At 52.2% G+C, this 18,128-nt stretch overlaps 1 protein-coding gene across 2 annotated transcripts in view; it reads right to left on the bottom strand.

The window, feature by feature from the left end:
* Positions 1-7,554: 7,554 nt before the first annotated feature.
* EXOC6B (exocyst complex component 6B) overlaps positions 7,555-18,128 on the bottom strand; it is a 309,916-nt gene continuing 299,342 nt past the window's right edge. For both annotated transcript variants that reach the window (XM_084205070.1, XM_084205071.1), the window contains 2 exons: positions 16,021-16,133; positions 7,555-7,833 (listed from right to left, as the gene is read on the bottom strand). In XM_084205070.1, coding sequence (XP_084061196.1) covers positions 7,707-7,833; positions 16,021-16,133 — 240 coding nt within the window. In that variant the 3' untranslated portion in view covers positions 7,555-7,706. The remainder of the gene's footprint in view (positions 7,834-16,020; positions 16,134-18,128) is intronic.

The raw sequence follows: 18,128 nt of genomic DNA, 5'->3' as shown, positions 1-18,128 counted from the left end.
TGCCTCCTCGGAGCCGCGGCCGACATCTGCAGCCGGTGGCTAATGAATACAAACGAGCGCCCCGTGCCCCGCCGGGGGGTCTTTAACACTTCACACGTCCCGGTGACAGTGAGCGATCGTCCCCGCGGGCAGCGCCCGCATCCCGGGCCGGCCCCGCTGCGCCGGGAGATGAATGAGCGCCCGGCAGACGCGGCACCGCCGTCATTTGTCATCCGCCGCCTGTCTTTAACCTTTCGGGAGCAAATCCCATTTGGGCGCCACCAGCGCGGGCTCGGTACCTGCGCGGGCCCCGCTGGGTCAGGGAGGGGCGGCGGTGATCGATGCCTCCTCCCGGATAATCGCATCCAGCGCCCGGCAGATATGGATGGGCTCCCGCCTTTGATCCAATCATCCAATTAGTGCCCCACGGAATGCAATTAGCGCGGCTGGAGCCACGTGGGGCGCGGGATGGGGCACGGAGCGGGGATTCCTGTCTCCTGTCTTCCCACCTGGGATGCGCCGGGAAACACCGCGCAGGGAAGGAGCAAAGTCCTGTTTATCCCAGTGATGATTTTCCCCCCACCATCACCACCACCCTCATTTTGGGGCCACCTGGCCGGACCATCCTCACCCTCTCCCGGCATTGCCGTGACCCCGTTTCCCACCCGGATGCGGCTGCTCCACCTCCCGTGCCCGCATTTCTCACCCTGCACGTCACGCTCCGTGCCGGTTCCTCCTGGACCCCCGCCAGCCCTCCCTGCCTTATCTCGGCCTTATCTCGCTCCTTATCGCCAGCCAGCCTATCTCGGATCTGCTCCTCTCCCTTCTCGCATTTATCTGCTCCCACAGCCTCCTTCTCCCGGGTTCTGCGGGCAAGTAGTGACAGCTGGGGCTTATCAGCTTCCTGCTGCCGCCTTTCCCTCACACTCCCGGCTCCTGGGAGCCCCGGTGCTCCTGCTCCCGCGGCCACCTGCCCATCCCTTCCATTGCAGGTGTTTGCGGAAGAAATCGTGGAATTACAGAATGGTTTGGAAGGGAACTTAAATTCCATCTCATTCCTCCCCATCCACGGGCAGGGACACCTTCAGTGAGACCAGGAGGATCCAGCCCCAGTGTCCAGCCTGGCCTTGGGCACTGCCAGGGATTCAGGGGCAGCCACAGCAAATCTGGGAATTCCATCCCAGACCCTGCCCACCCTCCCAGCCAGGAATTCCTTCCCGAGATCCCACCCTGCCCTGTTTCAGTCCAGGACAGCCCTGCCCGTGGGGAAGCCACCCCACAGGTGGGTGAGGGCATCTCCCGACGTCCCAAACCTTCTCCTGCCACATTCCCGGGGCTCCCTGGAGGAGGCAGATCCCACCTGGAGGAGTCAGACTCACCTGGCAGCTCCACCTCCCGCAGTCTCAGCTGATCCCAGCGGGAAGGAAGTGAGGAGGTGAGCCGGGGTCGGGGCATGAGGGGACCGAGGGAACCGGAAAGGAGCCAGAGCAGCTGCTGGAAAACGCTTGTCATGCCTGGATTGGGGAAAACCAGGAGGAAAGGAAAACCTCCCTGCTTGGGGCGGCTCATGGGGTGGTTGGGGTGTCCTGGGCAGGGCCGGGAGCGGGGCTGGGTGATCCCTGTGGGTCCATTCCCACCAGGATATTCCCTGATTTCATGATTTGGTGAAAACTGGGCTGGCGACGCATCCCTGGGGCTGGAACGGCGGCCCAGGGCCGGGCTGGGGTGTCCCAAGGCCAGGAGGGGTGACACTGCTGGTGGCAGAGCCAGCCCTGGGGGGCCACAGGGCCCCACTGAGGTTTGGCCCCACTCCGGGCACTGATCCAGGGCCCGGCCACACCCAGGGTGACATCGGGTGACATCGGGGCCATGCAGCACCCCAGATCTGTGCCCCAAAACCCTGCAGCCCTGCTGCACTCCCCGATCCAGGGGGATTCAGGATCCACTGATCCAGGACAGCCTGAGATCCATTAGTCCAGGATGATCCAGGGTCCATTCATCCAGGACAGCCTGAGATCCATTGATCCAGGATGATCCAGGGTCCATTCATCCAGGAAATGGTGAGATCCATCGATCCACAGTGACCTGAGATCCACTGATCCAGGACAGCCCAGGATCCACAAATCCAGGAAGGTCCAGGATCCATTGATCCAGGACGGTCCAGGATCCACAAATCCAGGAAGGTCCGGGATTCACTAATCCAGGATGATCCAAGATTCACGGATCCAGGACAGTCCAGGATCCACCAATCCAGGACAGCCCAGGATCCACAAATCCAGGAAGGTCTGAGATCCATTGATCTCCATTGATCCATTGAGATCCATTGATCTCTCCATGATCTGAGATCTTCTGATCCAGGATGATCCAAGATCCAGTGATCCAGGACAGTCCAGGATCCAGTAATCCAGGATGATCCAGGATCCACTAATCCAGGAAAGTCTGAGATCCATTGATCTCCATTGAGATCCATTGATCCCTACATGATCTGAGATCTTCTGATCCAGGACAGTCCAGGATCCACTAATCCAGGATGATCCAAGAGCCACGGATCCAGAAAGGTCCAGGATCCACTGACCCAGGATGATCCGAGATCCCTTCCCACCATCTCCCACCAGGGTCCCACGGTCCTGGACCCCGTCCTGTCCCCACATCTCCCTCTCCCACCTGGAGCATCCCAAAATTCACCAGGAAAAGGGGACGGGGGTGACACAAAGATCCTTATCCCAGGAACTGGGTGGTTTCCTGGATTTTTGTGTCCTTCCTGGACCTGCCATGGGACGAGATGGAGTTTCCCCCTTTTTTTCCATTACCAGGAAATGTCCAGGAATGTCCTGGTTAAATCCAGGATTTTCCCAGATTCCCACCCTCCTTTTCCCCTCTCCTGTGGGGAAAGGCCTCAGGCAGAGGTGAAGTCACCAACAACTCCAGGGAATATTTTCCTTCCCACTGCTCCAAATTAACACCTGGGAAATCCCTGCCCCAGGATCTGCCAGAAACCAACAGGGGTAAAGGGCTGAAAAAAGGGATTTGGAGGAATTCATGGACTCCAAGCCATCCAGGAATCTTTGCCATCCCATGGATATTCCCTAAATCCTTCATCCTGCACAAACCCCTCATCATCTGCTCGAGCCATTCCGTGAAATCTCCCCATCTCCAGAATCCTGGAGTGGTTTGGGTGGAAAAGGGACCTGAAATCCCAACCAGTTCCACGGGCAGGGACAATTCCCACCATCCCAGGTGGATCCCAGTGTCCAGCCTGGCCTTGGGCACTGCCAGGGATCCAGGGGCAGCCACAGCTGTTCTGGGAATTCCAGCCCAGCCCCTCGCTGCCTTCTATCAATTTTTTGATAGAAACCAATTAAAATCCCCCAGATTTGGGCAAAACGGGTTTCTGCTCAGGGCAATGAGGGAAGGTGGAATCCAGCGCTCATCCAGGGATTTTCTTGCCCCTGGATCCCCCACAAACCTGGGTGTTCCAGGTGTCCAAAGGGGATGTGGAATTTTATCCTTCATGGGATTCGGGGGTCACAGAGCCACACGAGGCATTAATGAAACAGTTAAATGCTGTATTTGTTTAATTGGAATTACACCAGGATAAATGTCCAACATGCTAATTTCTAACAGAATTGAACCTGTAAACCATGCAGTCCTTTCTCCAACCATTCCAGCTCTTTTTCCTCTTGGAATCAGTAGCTCAGCTAGCGAGTTTTAAGGAAAAAAAAAAAAACAAAACAAACCAACAACAAAATTCCCTTTAAAGTTAAACCTAATTTGCTAAATTTTCCCCTTATTGTGCAACGACTTGTGCAAAAAAAGCTGTTTTCACCACCTCGGTTCCCAAAATCAGGTCCTTCCACCCCAAAATCAACGGGAAAAGGCAACCCCGGCAGCCGGTGGGCAGGGAGGGATGGGATGGGATGGGATGGGATGGGATGGGATGGGATGGGATGGGATGGGATGGGATGGGATGGGATGGGATGGGATGGGATGGGAGTGTGGGGGGTTTTCCTGGGAAAACAGAATCTGTGGGATGAGCCAGGGCAGGGAGCAGCTTGGATAGGACAGGATTCCAGAGCTGCCCATGGAATTTTTGGGAAGCTGCAGGTGGGGATGGATCCCAGCTCCAGGAAATGCTTCCCAAATCCAGCCCTGGGGGCAAGAGAGGGGCTGGAGCAGCAGCTTTGGGGTGCAGTGAGCCCCCCTGAGCTCTCCCCCTCCATCCTGGCGTTTTTGGGGTGAATCCCAGCCAATCCCAGCGTTTTCTGGTCACTTCCCGCCGATCCATGGCGTTCCCAGTGGTCAGCAGAGCTGGGATCATCCTGGAGTCCCTTGGGATGGGGTTTATGGGATTTGTGTTCCCTTGGAGCTGCCAGCAGTGGGATAAATATGGAATTGTGCTGGGGGGATATGAGGGGTCTCCAGCCCCGTGGAGCTGTAGGAAAAACGGGACAGAGATCCCAAAACCCTGCGGGATCCAGGGATGGGACACGAATCCAGCCGGAGCGTGGGATGGTGCTTGGATGCTCCAAACCCCTCCAGGGCCCCAAAAAGCACCAAACCCAACCCAGAACTAAAGGGAAAAGCCCAGCGGAGGCAGGAGACACCCAAGGGTGAGGAATCTCTGCCCAGGATTTGGATTCCGGTTGGAATTTGATCCCAAAACTCTGGCATGAGGGATGTGGCAGCAGTGACGCCCCCGGAGCGGCCCCAGCTCCATCCCAGCCCCACTTCCAGGGAATTTGGGGCCGCCACGACCCTTCCCACAGCTCCTGTCCAAAATCCCACCTCCCCCAAAGCAGCCAATCCGGGGGAAAACAACCCCAAAACAGCATCATCCCAACTTCTCCCGTCCCCATCCGAACAGGAGCTGGGATCGGATCTGGAACAAAGTGCAGAAATCGCTGGGAGCATCTGGCTTGAATTCCAGCCCCAGGAATACCCAAAAAATCCCAGGAAAACCCCTCCTTTCCCACCTCCCAGGTGCTGATGGCTCAGGGAGAACACCCCATGGACGGGTTGGGCTGCAAATTCCCACTTTGGACATCGTTTATGGGATTATTCCCAACTCCTGGAATGCCTGACAACTCCTGAAGAAGGAAAGAAGCTTCTTGGGAAGCCAAATTTGAATTTTAATATAATTTTTTCCCCACGGGTGCTGGAATTTATTTGCTAGAGCTGGGAAAAATGATGGGATAATCCAATTTCCTTTTCTTAAAAAATGAAATCCACTAAGGAACGCTCAGTGGATGTGGGGCGAGGTGTGAGAGCAGCATTATTTCTTCTGGGAAGCTGGAAATCTTGGATTTGGGTCCTGCCCCTGTTTCCCACCCCCCTTTTAAATTCCCTGCAGCCACTTTTCCCTCCTAAGCAATTCCATCCGTGTCGGAGGACACCCATCATTAGGAAGAGACTGAGAGGGGATTTGGGATGTCTTCCAGGGCTTTTTTTGGGGCAATCTGTTTAAAAGATTAATTTTGTTTGGAAGTGATGGAACATCTCTCGGAACAAAAAGTTAATTGGGACCAGAGTCCCAAAATCCCATTTTTCATCCCGGGCTCTGACTTGCGGTTCCGGCTCTTGACCTCCCGAGATCAGGAACTCCCAGAATCTCTCCCTTGGCCGGATTTGACTTTCCCAGCAGCAAATCCCGAGTGCCAGGAGCTGGTTTGGAGGATCCTGATCCTGGTTTTACCAAAAAACCCCTGAAGGAGCGAGGAAACCCATCCCGGGTTGCTGCTCCTGGAATTGCAGCTCGGGGGGATGGGAAGGGGAGCCCAGTGTGGATCTGGGAGCTGCCTGGAGCATCTGAAATGAGGCTCTGCTGGGGACTTTTTGTGGGAATACCTCGTGGAGTGCAATACAGGAGGGGGAAAATGGAATTCCAGGATGGCAGCACCAAATCCCTTCCCTGTGTCCCGGGGTTTCTGCTCCCTCTCCATCCCACTCCCGGAATTCCCACCCCTCGTCCCCCTGGGTCGTTTCCAGAGGTGTCTCCAAAGCCGATCCCTTTCTGGCCACGCTGACTCCGACTTTCCTTCACCTGCTGCTTTTCCCGTCATTCCTCTTCCATATCCCTCCAGGAGGAGTTCACAGGGATCCCCGATCCCTCTCCAAATCCAAGGAATTACAAATTTTCCCTCTTAGTAATGAAAACAATCCCTTGGTCCCTGTAGCTGGAGATGGCTGGGGCAGCCCAAGAGCTCCAGGGGGTCATTCCTGACCGTGTTCCCGTTTAATTTTGGGATTGGGCCAAAGGAACCTTCTCCAAATGAAAACCAACCCCAAAATATTGTGGAGGAGCAAGGCGGGGAGGTAAAACCTCTGGATGTGTGCATCCAGAGGGTTGGGAATGGGCACAGGAGCAGCAGCTCAAGGCTGCAACAACCACCAGGGAGACTGGAATTCCCTCAGAGGGTTTGGGAATGTGGCTGGATAATGTGAGGAATTAGAGGCAAAAGGGTGACAAGATGAGAAGGGCAAAAATCCCCCTCTGGAAGTGCAATCCTGGGATTCAATCCTGTTGGTGGCCGCCTGGTTTGAGCAGAGGATTTTTGGGGACCTGCAGGACAGGGGGGATTTTATCCACAGGCACTTTGGAGCAGCGCTGCTCCATGGGGAATCTCCCACTGCTCCAGGAGATTCCCACTGGTCCGGCTCCAAAACGTCCCAGGGAAGTTTTCCCCATGGAATCATCAGGAGGAGAGGGAGGATGGGACACCAGCATGGAAAAGAGAGGGGAAATCCTTCCCTCTCTGGGAATCTGTCCCTCCTGGACATCCCAGAGTGCCTTCCTTCCATCCCTGTGGAGCACCCATTCCTTCCTGCTCCCCCCATCCATGGATGTGTCCAGGAGGTTCCCACTGGTTCAGCTCCAGCCAGGGTGACTGAGGGAAGTTTTCCCCATGGAACCATCAGGAGGAGAGGGAGAATGGGAGACCAGCATGGAAAAGAGAGAGGAAAACCCCTCCTGGACACCAGGAGATCCCTGTGAGGATCCATCCCTTCCCTTTCCCTATCCATGGCTGTGTCCAGCGGCATCCCAGCCCCGCAGCGCTGCCACAGGACACATTCCCAGATTATCCTTCGGCTTTTTTTTCCCAAATCTGATCAAGAAGGCTGCTCCAAACCCTTCTCCATGATCCCACAGCCCCTGGCAGGTCCCAGAGTGGAGCTCAGGGATGGTTACGGGTATGCGGGAAAGGGTCACGATTCCAGGGATTTGCAGGCTAACGTGGAAATCAGCCTGGGGAGGGGGAAAAGAGGAGAAAAAAACCCTGGGAAATCCCTTTTTCCTACCTAAATCCAAACCACAGGACACACTCAGGGGTGACCCTCTTCCCTCTGCCCAGAGAACCCACGTCTCTTCCCAGATTTCCCAGTTTTCCAAGGGAATAACAAAAGGAAGGCAGGACGATCCCTTCAATTTGGCTTTGACAAAAAAAAAAAACAAAAAAAACAAAAAAACCCAACCAAAGAAAAACCAACCCAGTCCGGGTGCAAATTTCTCCCAGGCTCCAAGAATTCCCATCACTTCCTAAACCCCTGAAAATAGGAGTTTATCCAGGAGACTCCTGCCACCACCTCTTTTCCCAGGATTGTTCCACCAGGAGCATTTTGCCGTCGGGGGGAGGCTCTGTGGAGACTTTCCAGGCGAATAAAAAAATACAAATCTTCTTTCCCAATGAGATTCCCGAAGTCCAGGCTGCGGGAAGGAGATCCCGAGCTCCTCAGGAGTGGTGGCTGTTGATGAGGCTGCGCAGCTGCTTGGCCACGGTGTCGATCAACTTCTGCTTGTCCCGCTCGTTTTTCCGGAATTGGGCGAAAACGTTGTTTTTCCTGCTGGTGTCCCGCATCCTGCACGGAGCATAAACAGGTTATGGAACAGGGATTGGGAATGTCCAGAGGTCTGAGAGGAGCATGTGGAATTTCCAGGCTCTACACCAATTTTTGGGGCATTTTTCATCCCAATCAATGCCACTTTGGAGTCTCCCCAATTCCCGCTCTTTTTTCTGGAATTGGGTGAAAACATTTTTCCTGCTGGTTTCCTGCATCCTTCATGGAGCACAGACAGGTTATGGAACAGGGATTGGAAAAGTTCAGTGGTCTGAGAGGAGGACACAAAATTTCCAGCCTCTACACCAATTTTTTGGGCATTTTTCATCCCAATCAATGCCACTTTGTGGTCTCCCCAATTCTCACTCGTTTTTCTGGAATTGGGTGAAAACATTTTTCCTGCTGGTGTCCCGCATCCTGCACGGAACACAGACAGGTTATGGAACAGGGATTGGGAATGTTCAGCACTCAGAGAGCAGCACATGGAATTTCCAGCCTCTACACCAATTTTTGGGGCATTTTTCATCCCAACCAATGCCACTTTGGGGTCTCCCCAATTCTCAATCGTTTTTCTGGAATTGGGCGAACACGTTGTTTTTCCTGCTGGTGTCCCGCATCCTGCACGGAGCACAGACAGGTTATGGAACAGGGATTGGGAATGTCCAGAGGTCTGAGAGGAGCATGTGGAATTTCCAGGCTCTACACCAATTTTTGGGGCACTTTTCATCCCAGTCAATGCCACTTTGGGGTCTCCCCAATTCTCACTCGTTTTTCTGGAATTGGGTGAAAACATTTTTCCTGCTGGTGTCCCGCATCCTGCACGGAACACAGACAGGTTATGGAACAGGGATTGGGAATGTTCAGCACTCAGAGAGCAGCACATGGAATTTCCAGCCTCTACACCAATTTTTGGGGCATTTTTCATCCCAACCAATGCCACTTTGGGGTCTCCCCAATTCTCAATCGTTTTTCTGGAATTGGGCGAACACGTTGTTTTTCCTGCTGGTTTCCTGCATCCTGCACGGAGCACAGACAGGTTATGGAACAGGGATTGGGAATGTCCAGCACTCAGAGAGCAGCACATGGAATTTCCAGGCTCTACACCAATTTTTGGGGCATTTTTCATCCCAATCAACACCACTTTGTGGTCTCCCCAATTCCTGCTCTTTTTTCCAGAGCTGAGTGAGAACATTTTTCCTGCTGGTGTCCCGCATCCTGCATGGAACACAGACAGGTTATGGAACAGGGATTGGGAATGTTCAGTGGTCTGAGAGGAGCACATGGAATTTCCAGCCTCTACACCAATTTTTGGGGCATTTTTCAGGCTTTAAATCTCTCCAGTCCCAATCAACACCACTTTGGGGTCTCCCCAGTTCCCACTCATCTTTCCAGAATTGAGTGAGAACATTTTTCCTGCTGGTGTCCCGCATCCTGCACGGAGCACAGACAGGTTATGGAACAGGGATTGGGAATGTCCAGAGGTCTGAGAGGAGCATGTGGAATTTCCAGGCTCTACACCAAATTTTGGGGCGTTTTTCAGGCTTGAAATGCCTCTGATTCCAACCAACCCCATTTTGGGGTCTCCTCAATTCCCGCTCATTTTTCTGGAATTGGGTGAACACATTTTTCCTGCTGGTGTCCCGCATCCTGCACGGAACACAAACAGGTTATGGAACAGGGATTGGGAATATCCAGTGGTCTGACAGGAGCACATGGAATTTCCAGGCTCTACACCATTGTTTTTTTTCAATTTTCAGGTGTTTTTGCTTTAAACCCTCTCTAATCCAAATCAACACCACTTTGGAGTCTCTCCCGAATTCCCAAATGCAGGAAATCCTAAATCTTGCATTTGGATCCCTCTTCCAAACAGGGGTTTCTCCCTCCCCACATCACCTTCTGTGGTGGTGATGGAATTTGAGGAAGAAATTTGAAAATCAGCACAGAATACACAGAATTAAGGCTTTTTGCTTAAAACTTTCATGCACGAGATGCAGCTTAAGGGGAGGCTGGGAAGGTCTGGAGTTGTGAATTTAAATTGTATAAAATATTCCAAAGAAACATGGAATGTTTGGGTTGGAAGGGACCTTAAATCCCATCCACTTCCAACCCCCTGCCGTGGGCAGGGGGCACCATCCACTATCTCATTTTCCCCGATGAAAAAGGAATATAGATTATATAAATGTATATAATTTATAATAAATATAAAATGGAATAATTCCCATTCCAGGAAGGAATCCAGCTGTGTGGAAGGAGCACGGCGTCTCCTGGAGGTCTCCATAAATCCAGAGCCCAGCAGAGCAAGAGGTGGGATGGGGGCAAAGCTGGGGGGGGGGAGTTCATGCACTCCTGCATTCCCAGATCCATATATTGGGGGAACAGCTGTTGGGACACTTCCCAAGGGTGCTGGGAAGGGAAAAAAATCCCACCAGGATCAACCTTCCAGCAGCTCCTGAAGGCACAACCTCCCAAAATCCAACCTGCTGGGGCTGGGCTCTTCCAAATTATCCCAATTTGTAAAAGACTTTCTGGGTAAATCAGATCTGGCAGAGGCTGAGGGCTTTGGATGCATCCCATAATCCCGGTTTTTGGCTGTGGGGACCTAAAGGAAGCGTTGGAGTGACAAGGACTTGGTGCTGATGATCCCTGGGGAGCTGGCACTGGATCGTCCCGAGGGTCTGGAGTCAACTGAGCAGAACCCCAACCTCTCCAGCCTTCCAGAACACGAACAAACACCCAAGGGCTTCCAGGCTTCCGTCTCCTGGAAAGAGCCACAGGGAATCTGAAATGTTCCCAAGAACACCAGGCTTGGAACTGCACTCCAGGATAACAGCTTGATCCCAAAGGGGAATTTACTGGGGTTACCAGAGACCGAGCTGTTCTCCCAACAGGAAAAGGAGAGCTTGGAGCACCTCCAGTCATCAAAAACTGGGATTTGTTTGGTTTTCCCTATTTCTCAGCTGGAACAGGTTGGCAGCTGCTCCTCCAGGAGAACCAGGGAGCGATTGTGCCGGCGGGAAGTGGAGGCTGGAGCCGCCTGGATCCTGCTATTGTGGATTTGGGGATAATCATCCTCCCCTGGGGCTCCACACAGCTCCAGGAGCTCTCCAAGCCCTTCCCAGGAAGGCTGGGAGCTCTCACAGGTTCCAGAGGGACATCCAAGGTGCTGGAAGTTGATCTGTACCTTTGGAAAGCTCTTCCCAGCCCTTCCACACACTGGGAATTTGGAGCTTTTCCATCCTGGCACCTTTGGGGCCATCTCCCACCCCGTGGGACCTGCTCGGGTCCGTGGAATGTTCTGGAAGCAGCACACATTCCATGTGAGAAAACCTTGGGGTGCGTTGGGATGACTGGGAAGGAGCTGGATGGATAAACCTCTGGATCAGGATGGAAAGGGATTGCAGCTGGAGCCCTGATCCCCAAACAAACCCACAGAGGTGGATCTGGAAACATCTGGGAGCATCTGGGAGCTGCTGGGATCTCCAGACACCACGTGAAGGTGCAAGCACTGAGCTATTAGCTATTAATAATTAATTAAGATACAGGACAGAAAATCCTGCAGGATTTGGGTTGCACTGTGCAGATCCATGGGTTTTTTTTCCCTGAGCAGAGCTTTGGGATAACTGGGAGGACCATTAACAAAACCCACAGAGGTGGATCTGGAAAAGTCTGGGAGCTGCTGGAATCTCCAGACACCACGTGAAGGTGCAAGCACTGAGACATTAAATATTATTAATTAATTAAGTTGCTTACAGGACATAAAATCCTGCAGGATTTGGGATGGGCTCTGCAGATCTGGGTTTTTTTCCCTGAGCAGAGCTTTGGGATAACTGGGAGAGCCATTAACAAAACCCACTGAGGTGGATCTGGAAAAGTCTGGGAGCGTCTGGGAGCTGCTGGAATCTCCAGACACCACGTGAAGGTGCAAGCACTGAGACATTAAATACTATTAATTAATCAAGAATCAGGACAGAAAATCCTGCAGGATTTGGGTTGCACTGTGCAGATCCATGGGGTTTTTTTCCCTGAGCAGAGCTTTGGGATAACTGGGAGTGCCATTAACAAAACCCACAGAGGTGGATCTGGAAAAGTCTGGGAGCATCTGGGAGCTGCTGGAATCTCCAGACACCACGTGAAGGTGCAAGCACTGAGACATGAAATATTATGAATTAATTAAGCTGCCCGCAGGACACAAAATCCTGCAGGATTTGGGACGGGCCGTGCAGCTCCCCAGTTTTATTTCCCCGAGCAGGGCTTTGGGATAGCTGCGGCTTTGGAAGCCGGTCCCAGGATTAGGAGTGAAAGGAAGGGAAAGGCGAGCTCGGCGCTGTCCCCACCCCTGTCAACAAACACCACCTCGGAGAGAGCCGAGCTTTGTCTCAATTAATCCGGGAGGGGAAGAAAGCAGCGGGGTAAAAGCTCCTCTTTTAGCTCTAATTAGTGCATTTGGGAGGATCGGGTTGCGCAGGGCCCCGCTCCAGAGGCACTTTGCATTTCCAGCGTTTCGGGCTCCATTGAGAGCGGACAATCGGGGCCCTGCCAGGTGAGGGTGAAAGCCCGAGCGAGCGCATACTTACACCCGGGATATCCTGGGAGAGACAGAGACACCGGGGTGATAAGGGACAGAGATAACCAGGAGAACAGGTTACAGGCTGAGCCGGCCCCGCTCACAATTCCCCCCGGGATTCCCGGCGGGATGGGAGGCAGCGGGTGTGCCCGGAGTGAGGAGCCTCGGGAGAGCCGGTGGGGAATGGACAGAGACCCCTCGGAGGGGATCCCTGAGAGTGCCCAAGGCCAGGATGGACAGCCTGGGACAGTGGGAGGTGTCCTGCCATGGATGGGAGTGGGAACGGGATGATCCTTAAGGTTCCTTCCAACCCAACCCATTCCAGGATTCTGGAGCCAGGCTGGGAGAGCTGGGAATGTTCCCCTGGAGAAGGGAAGGCTCCAGGCAGAGCTCAGAGCCCCTGGCAGGGCCTGGAGGGGCTCCAGGAGAGCTGGAGAGGGACTGGGGACAAGGGACAGAGGGACAGGAGGCAGGGAATGGCTGCCACTGGGAAAGGGGAGATTGGGCTGGTTTCTTGGCAAGGAATTGCTGGCTGGGAGGGTGGGCAGGGGCTGGGCTGGAATTGCCAGATTTGCTGTGGCTGCCCCTGGATCCCTGGCAGTGCCCAAGGCCAGGCTGGACACTGAGGCTTGGATCCACCTGGGATCACGGGAGGTGTCCCTGCCCATGGATGGGGTGGGAACAGGATGATCCTTAAGGTTCCTTCGAACCCAAACCATTCCAGGATTTTATGACTTTATGAAATGAGCCAGGCTGGGGTTTGGTGACATTTTAACACCACTGAGTGTGGATCTGCTCTCCTGCTGTCCCCCTGCCTTCCCAGCCTCTGCCACGATCCCAGCTCACTGCCTGCCTCAATTCCCCAGCTCCCCCAGATGCTGCATGGCCAAACTCCCAGATTTTGGGCGTCCCTTTATTTTATCAGTTTGCTGTTAGCTCTGAATAAACCTCTCGTTTTCCCATCACAGACGCTGGGTCACGAATTCTCTGTGTATCACAGAGTTATCCCAGCTGGGAGAGCCCTCTGAGGTCACCAAATCCAACCACCCCCAGCATTTCCACACCCACCCCTGACCCACGGCCCCGAATAACCCAAGGGTGACCCCAACCATAAAATACCCGTACAAACACAACGCCACGAGGTGTGAAAGTCCTTTTAAAGACACTTTAGTCCCTGTTTCCCTCACTGGTGCCCTCGGGGTGTCCTGAGGTGCTGTGACATCCTCCTCTGGTGGAGAGGAGCTGGACCATTGTGGCACAGAGGGAACCCCAAAGTTCACAAACACCCCAAGGTCGCTCACAGCATCAAAGATCCAGAGAATAATCTGGGTTGGGAGGGATCTTTAAAGCCCATCCAGTGCCACCCCCATGCCACTGCTGTCCCAGGGTGCTCCAAGCCTGGTCCAACCCGGCCTTGGGCGCTTCCAGGGATGCAGCTGGGGTTGGATTAACCATGGGCATAAGGGAATTTTTGAGCTTAAGGGGCAGTTTGAGGTGATTTGGGGTCTCTCCTTCTCCTTGAGGAGGAGGTGACGAGTTCAGGGTTGGGGCCACACTTCCAGAAGAACATTCAAGGCCCCTGGGGATCCCTGGAAGCGTCCAAGGCCAGTTGGACAGGGCTTGGAGCAGCCTGGGATAGTGGGAGGTGTCCTGCCCATGGAACTGGATGGGCTTTAAGGTCCCTTTCCCACCCAAACCTTTCCACAATTCCACGAGGATCCCCTCCCGCCCTCTCCTGCGTGCAGGACCCAGCACAGCAGCGCCCGTGCCAGGAGCCGCTCGGAAAACGCTAAATTCCCACTTTTTGGCTCGTTCTCTGTCCCACCAGCTGGAAAACGACCTGGGAGGTCTGCCGGGAGCAGGAGCAGAGTGGATCCTTCCCAAGCCAGCTTGGAGCTGGACCAGGCGAGATCATCTGGGAGACCCACCACGGGCAGGGGTGACAGGCAGAGCAAATCCCGCTTTTCCTGAGGCCAATCCCGCAGCGCTCCCGGGACTGGCAGAGCCCCCCGGGAGCCACCCCGGAGCCCCGGGCGCTGTTCCCGGCACCGCTCCAGGGTTTGGGATGGAGCCGTGCGGAGCATGAGAACGACGGCCCTCAAAGGATGGACTGAGGGAGCCCCCGAGGCTCCTGCGGCCCCACGGAACCGGGATCGGGGCTCTCGGGAACCCCGCGGGAAGGAGCGGGAGAAACGGGAACAGGAGCGAGGGAGAACAGAGAGAAATGGAAATAAAAATGGAGGGGTGTGGAGAAAGAGAAAAAAACAGAAACAGGAAGAAATGGAGGTAAAAATATGGAAATAGAAAGGAATAGAAATATAGAAATGTGGAAATAGAGAATTCTAGAAATAGAGAAATATCGAAATATAGAAATATAAAAATATAGAAATATAGACATATAGAAATATGGAAATATAGGAATATAGAAATGTGGAAATATAGAAATATAAAAATATAGAAATATGGAAATTTAGACATAATAGACATATAGAAATATGGAAATATGGAAATATATAAATATAGACATATAGAAACATAGAAATATGGAAATAGAGAAATAGAGAAATAGAGAAATATAGAAATATAGAAATGGAGAAATATAGAAATATAGGAATATAGAAATATGGAAATATAGAAATATAGACATATAGAAATATGGAAATATCGAAACAGAGATAAAAACACAAAACCAGAAATAAATAGAAAATAAAATATAGAAATAGAAATAAAATAGAAATAAAATACAGAAATAGAAATGAAAACGTAAATAAATAGAAAAAAATAGAAAGAAATAAAAGTATAGAAATAGAAATAAAGAAATACAGAAATATAGCAATAAAAATACAGAAACAGAAATGAAAACAGAAGCAAATAGAACTACAGAAATAAATAGAAATAAAAATATAGAAATAGAAACATAGAATAGAAACAAAAATGCAGAAATAGAAATAAATACAGAAATAAACAGAACTACAGAAATGTAGAAAAAATATAGAAATAGAAATAAATTTTAAAATGAATACATAGAAATATAAATCTAGAACTATAGAAATATAGAAATAAATAGAAATAAAAATACAGAAACAGAAATAAATATAGAAGTAAACAGAAATAGAAATATAGAAATAAATATAAGCAGAACTACATAAATAAAATTCAAAATATAGAAATAGAAATGTAGAAGTAAAAAGAAATAGAAATACAGAAATACAGAAATGGAATGGAATGAAATAGAATATTCTCAGGTGGAAGGGAACCTACAACAACGTGGTCCAACTGCCCGACCACTTCATGACCAAAAGTTGTTCATGGCATTGCCCAAACATTGAAAAATTTGGGATGGCCCCTCCTGCCTGCAGCCCAGCACATTTTAAAGGATTTTGGAGCTTGAGGTTCGTCTTTTGCAGTGAAATTTTTTGGTAGGACGAGGAAAACTCTGCTTCAGAGCCAATAAAAAGAAGGACCCGCAGCCAAGCCATTGGATTTGGATAATGTGGGACTCGGGTCAACGGGATAAAATGGGATTTTTCCATCTGAGCTCCCTCTGCCCACCCAGGGCCGAGATCTTCGCTCACAGGGATGGAAAGAGCTGCTAAAGCATGACAGGGGTGGAAATCCTCCCAGGATTTGGGGGCCACACTCACTTTTCCAGCAGGATGAGGGCTGTGGTGGGGTTCACACGAAGGTACTTGCACGTGGGCTGTCCGTAGTCGGCCAAATACGTTGACCAATCCCACTGGATGAACAGATCCAGGAGCTGGAAAGGAAAAACAAATAGGGGTTGGAAAAGCTGGAAAAGGCAGCAGGTGTTTCCCTCAAGAGTGGCAGAGGTCCTGGGCAGGTGGAGTTATCAGTAAAATAAAAAAAGAATGCAAGTTTTATTAATTTGTTTAATATTATTCTGGTAAGGCCTTATCATTAACTTGATTGTACTTCATTGTTAATTTAGGAATATTTAACATCGGTTAATGCAGGGCTGTATTAATCTAACCATTGAGCATTCCTGCTCTGTGATCCCTCATTTTGGGGATGGGAGGAGGATTTGAGGAATGAGACACCCCGAGGACATGGGTGACAACCCCAGTGCCCTGACGCTCTCAGCTACGGCAGGAGGAAACTTTTGGGGTCAAAGTCACCTCAAACTTCTGTCCCCAAAGAACCCCCGGTGTCGTCAGAACCATTCCCCACGGATTTCTCACCGCCCGGGGTCCACCCCAGCACCCTCCAAGTGCTCTGGAAGTGTCTCCAAAGCCCAGAGGAGCTCGGGGGGTTATTCTGGGTGAGTGCAGCTGGGAGCTGGGAGTCCCAGGTGCTTTCCAGACGTCGGTAAGAGAAACCACCAGGCCTTGGCAGCGGGGGAAGGAAAAGGGATTAAGTCGGCCATCCGTGACGGTCCCTGCTCCCGACCGCCAAAATTCCCACCCGCAGCCCTTGGTGGCCACAAATGAGCCCGCTCCTCCCAGCCAGGCCAGGGACGGGCAAACAACCCAGCCCAGGTTGCCCAAATGCCCTCTTCCCACACTGCTCCCATCCTTGTTTTCCTCAAAAAGCCAGGAGCTGCCTTGCCCTCCTCACACGAGGATCTCCTCGCCTGGACGAGGACTTGGCTTCTCCACCCGCCCCTGAGGGCACGAATTCGCTGTGTATCACAGAATTGTTCCGGCTGGAAGAGCCCTCCAAGGTCACCAAATCCAACCATCTCCCAGCAATTCCCTGACCCACAGGTCAGAGATGTTCCCTAAATGCCCAAATTCCCTAAATGCACTCTTCCCACACTGTTCCTATCCTTATTTTCCTTAAAAAACCGTGAGCCGCCATGCCCTCCTTGCATGTGGATGTTCTCATCTCAGTGAGGACTTGGCTTCTCCACCCACCCAGCCATGAGGGCACCGTCCAGGTTCCCTAAATGCCCTCTTCCCACACTGTTCCTATCCTTATTTTCCTTAAAAGACCGGGAGCTGCCACGCCCTCCTCGCATGAAGATCTCCTCCCTTCCATGAAGACTTGGCTTCTCCACCCAGCCATGAGGCCCAGCACCGTCCATGTTCCCTAAATGCCCTCTTCCCACACTGTTCCTATCCTTATTTTCCTTAAAAAACCAGGAGCTGCCATGCCCCCCTCACATGTGGATGCTCTCATCTCAGTGAGGACTTGGCTTCTCCACCCAGCCATGAGGGCAACGTCCAGGTTCCCTGAATGCCCTCTTCCCACACTGTTCCAATCCTTATTTTCCTTAAAAAACCGGGCCCTGCCGCGCCCTCCTCGCGTGAAGATCTCCTCCCTTCCATGAAGACTTGGCTTCTCCACCCAGCCATGAGGGCACCGTCCAGTTTCCCTGAATGCCCTCTTCCCACACTGTTCCTATCCTTATTTTCCTTAAAAAACCAGGCCCTGCCGCGCCCTCCTCGCATGAAGATCTCCTCCCTTCCATGAAGACTTGGCTCTCCACCCACCCATGAGGCCCGGCACCGTCCATGTTCCCTAAATGCCCTCTTCCCACACTGTTCCTATCCTTAATTTCCTTAAAAAACCGGGAGCTGCTGCGCCCTCCTCGCGTGAAGATCTCCTCCCTTCCATGAAGACTCAGCTTCTCCACCCACCCACGAAGGCACAGTCCAACGCCCTCTTCCCACACCATTCCCACCCTTGTTCTCCTCAGAAACCAGGCTCTCCCATGCCCTCCCCACCCCTGGATCTCCTCACCTCGACCAGGACTCGCCTCGTCCCCCCACCCGCCGCGGCAGGGCCCGGG

The sequence above is a fragment of the Fringilla coelebs genome (genome assembly GCF_963513975.1).
Source record: "Fringilla coelebs genome assembly, chromosome: 4".
NCBI classification, from domain to species: Eukaryota; Metazoa; Chordata; class Aves; order Passeriformes; family Fringillidae; genus Fringilla; species Fringilla coelebs.
This window is presented reverse-complemented; position numbering and strand designations above follow the sequence as displayed.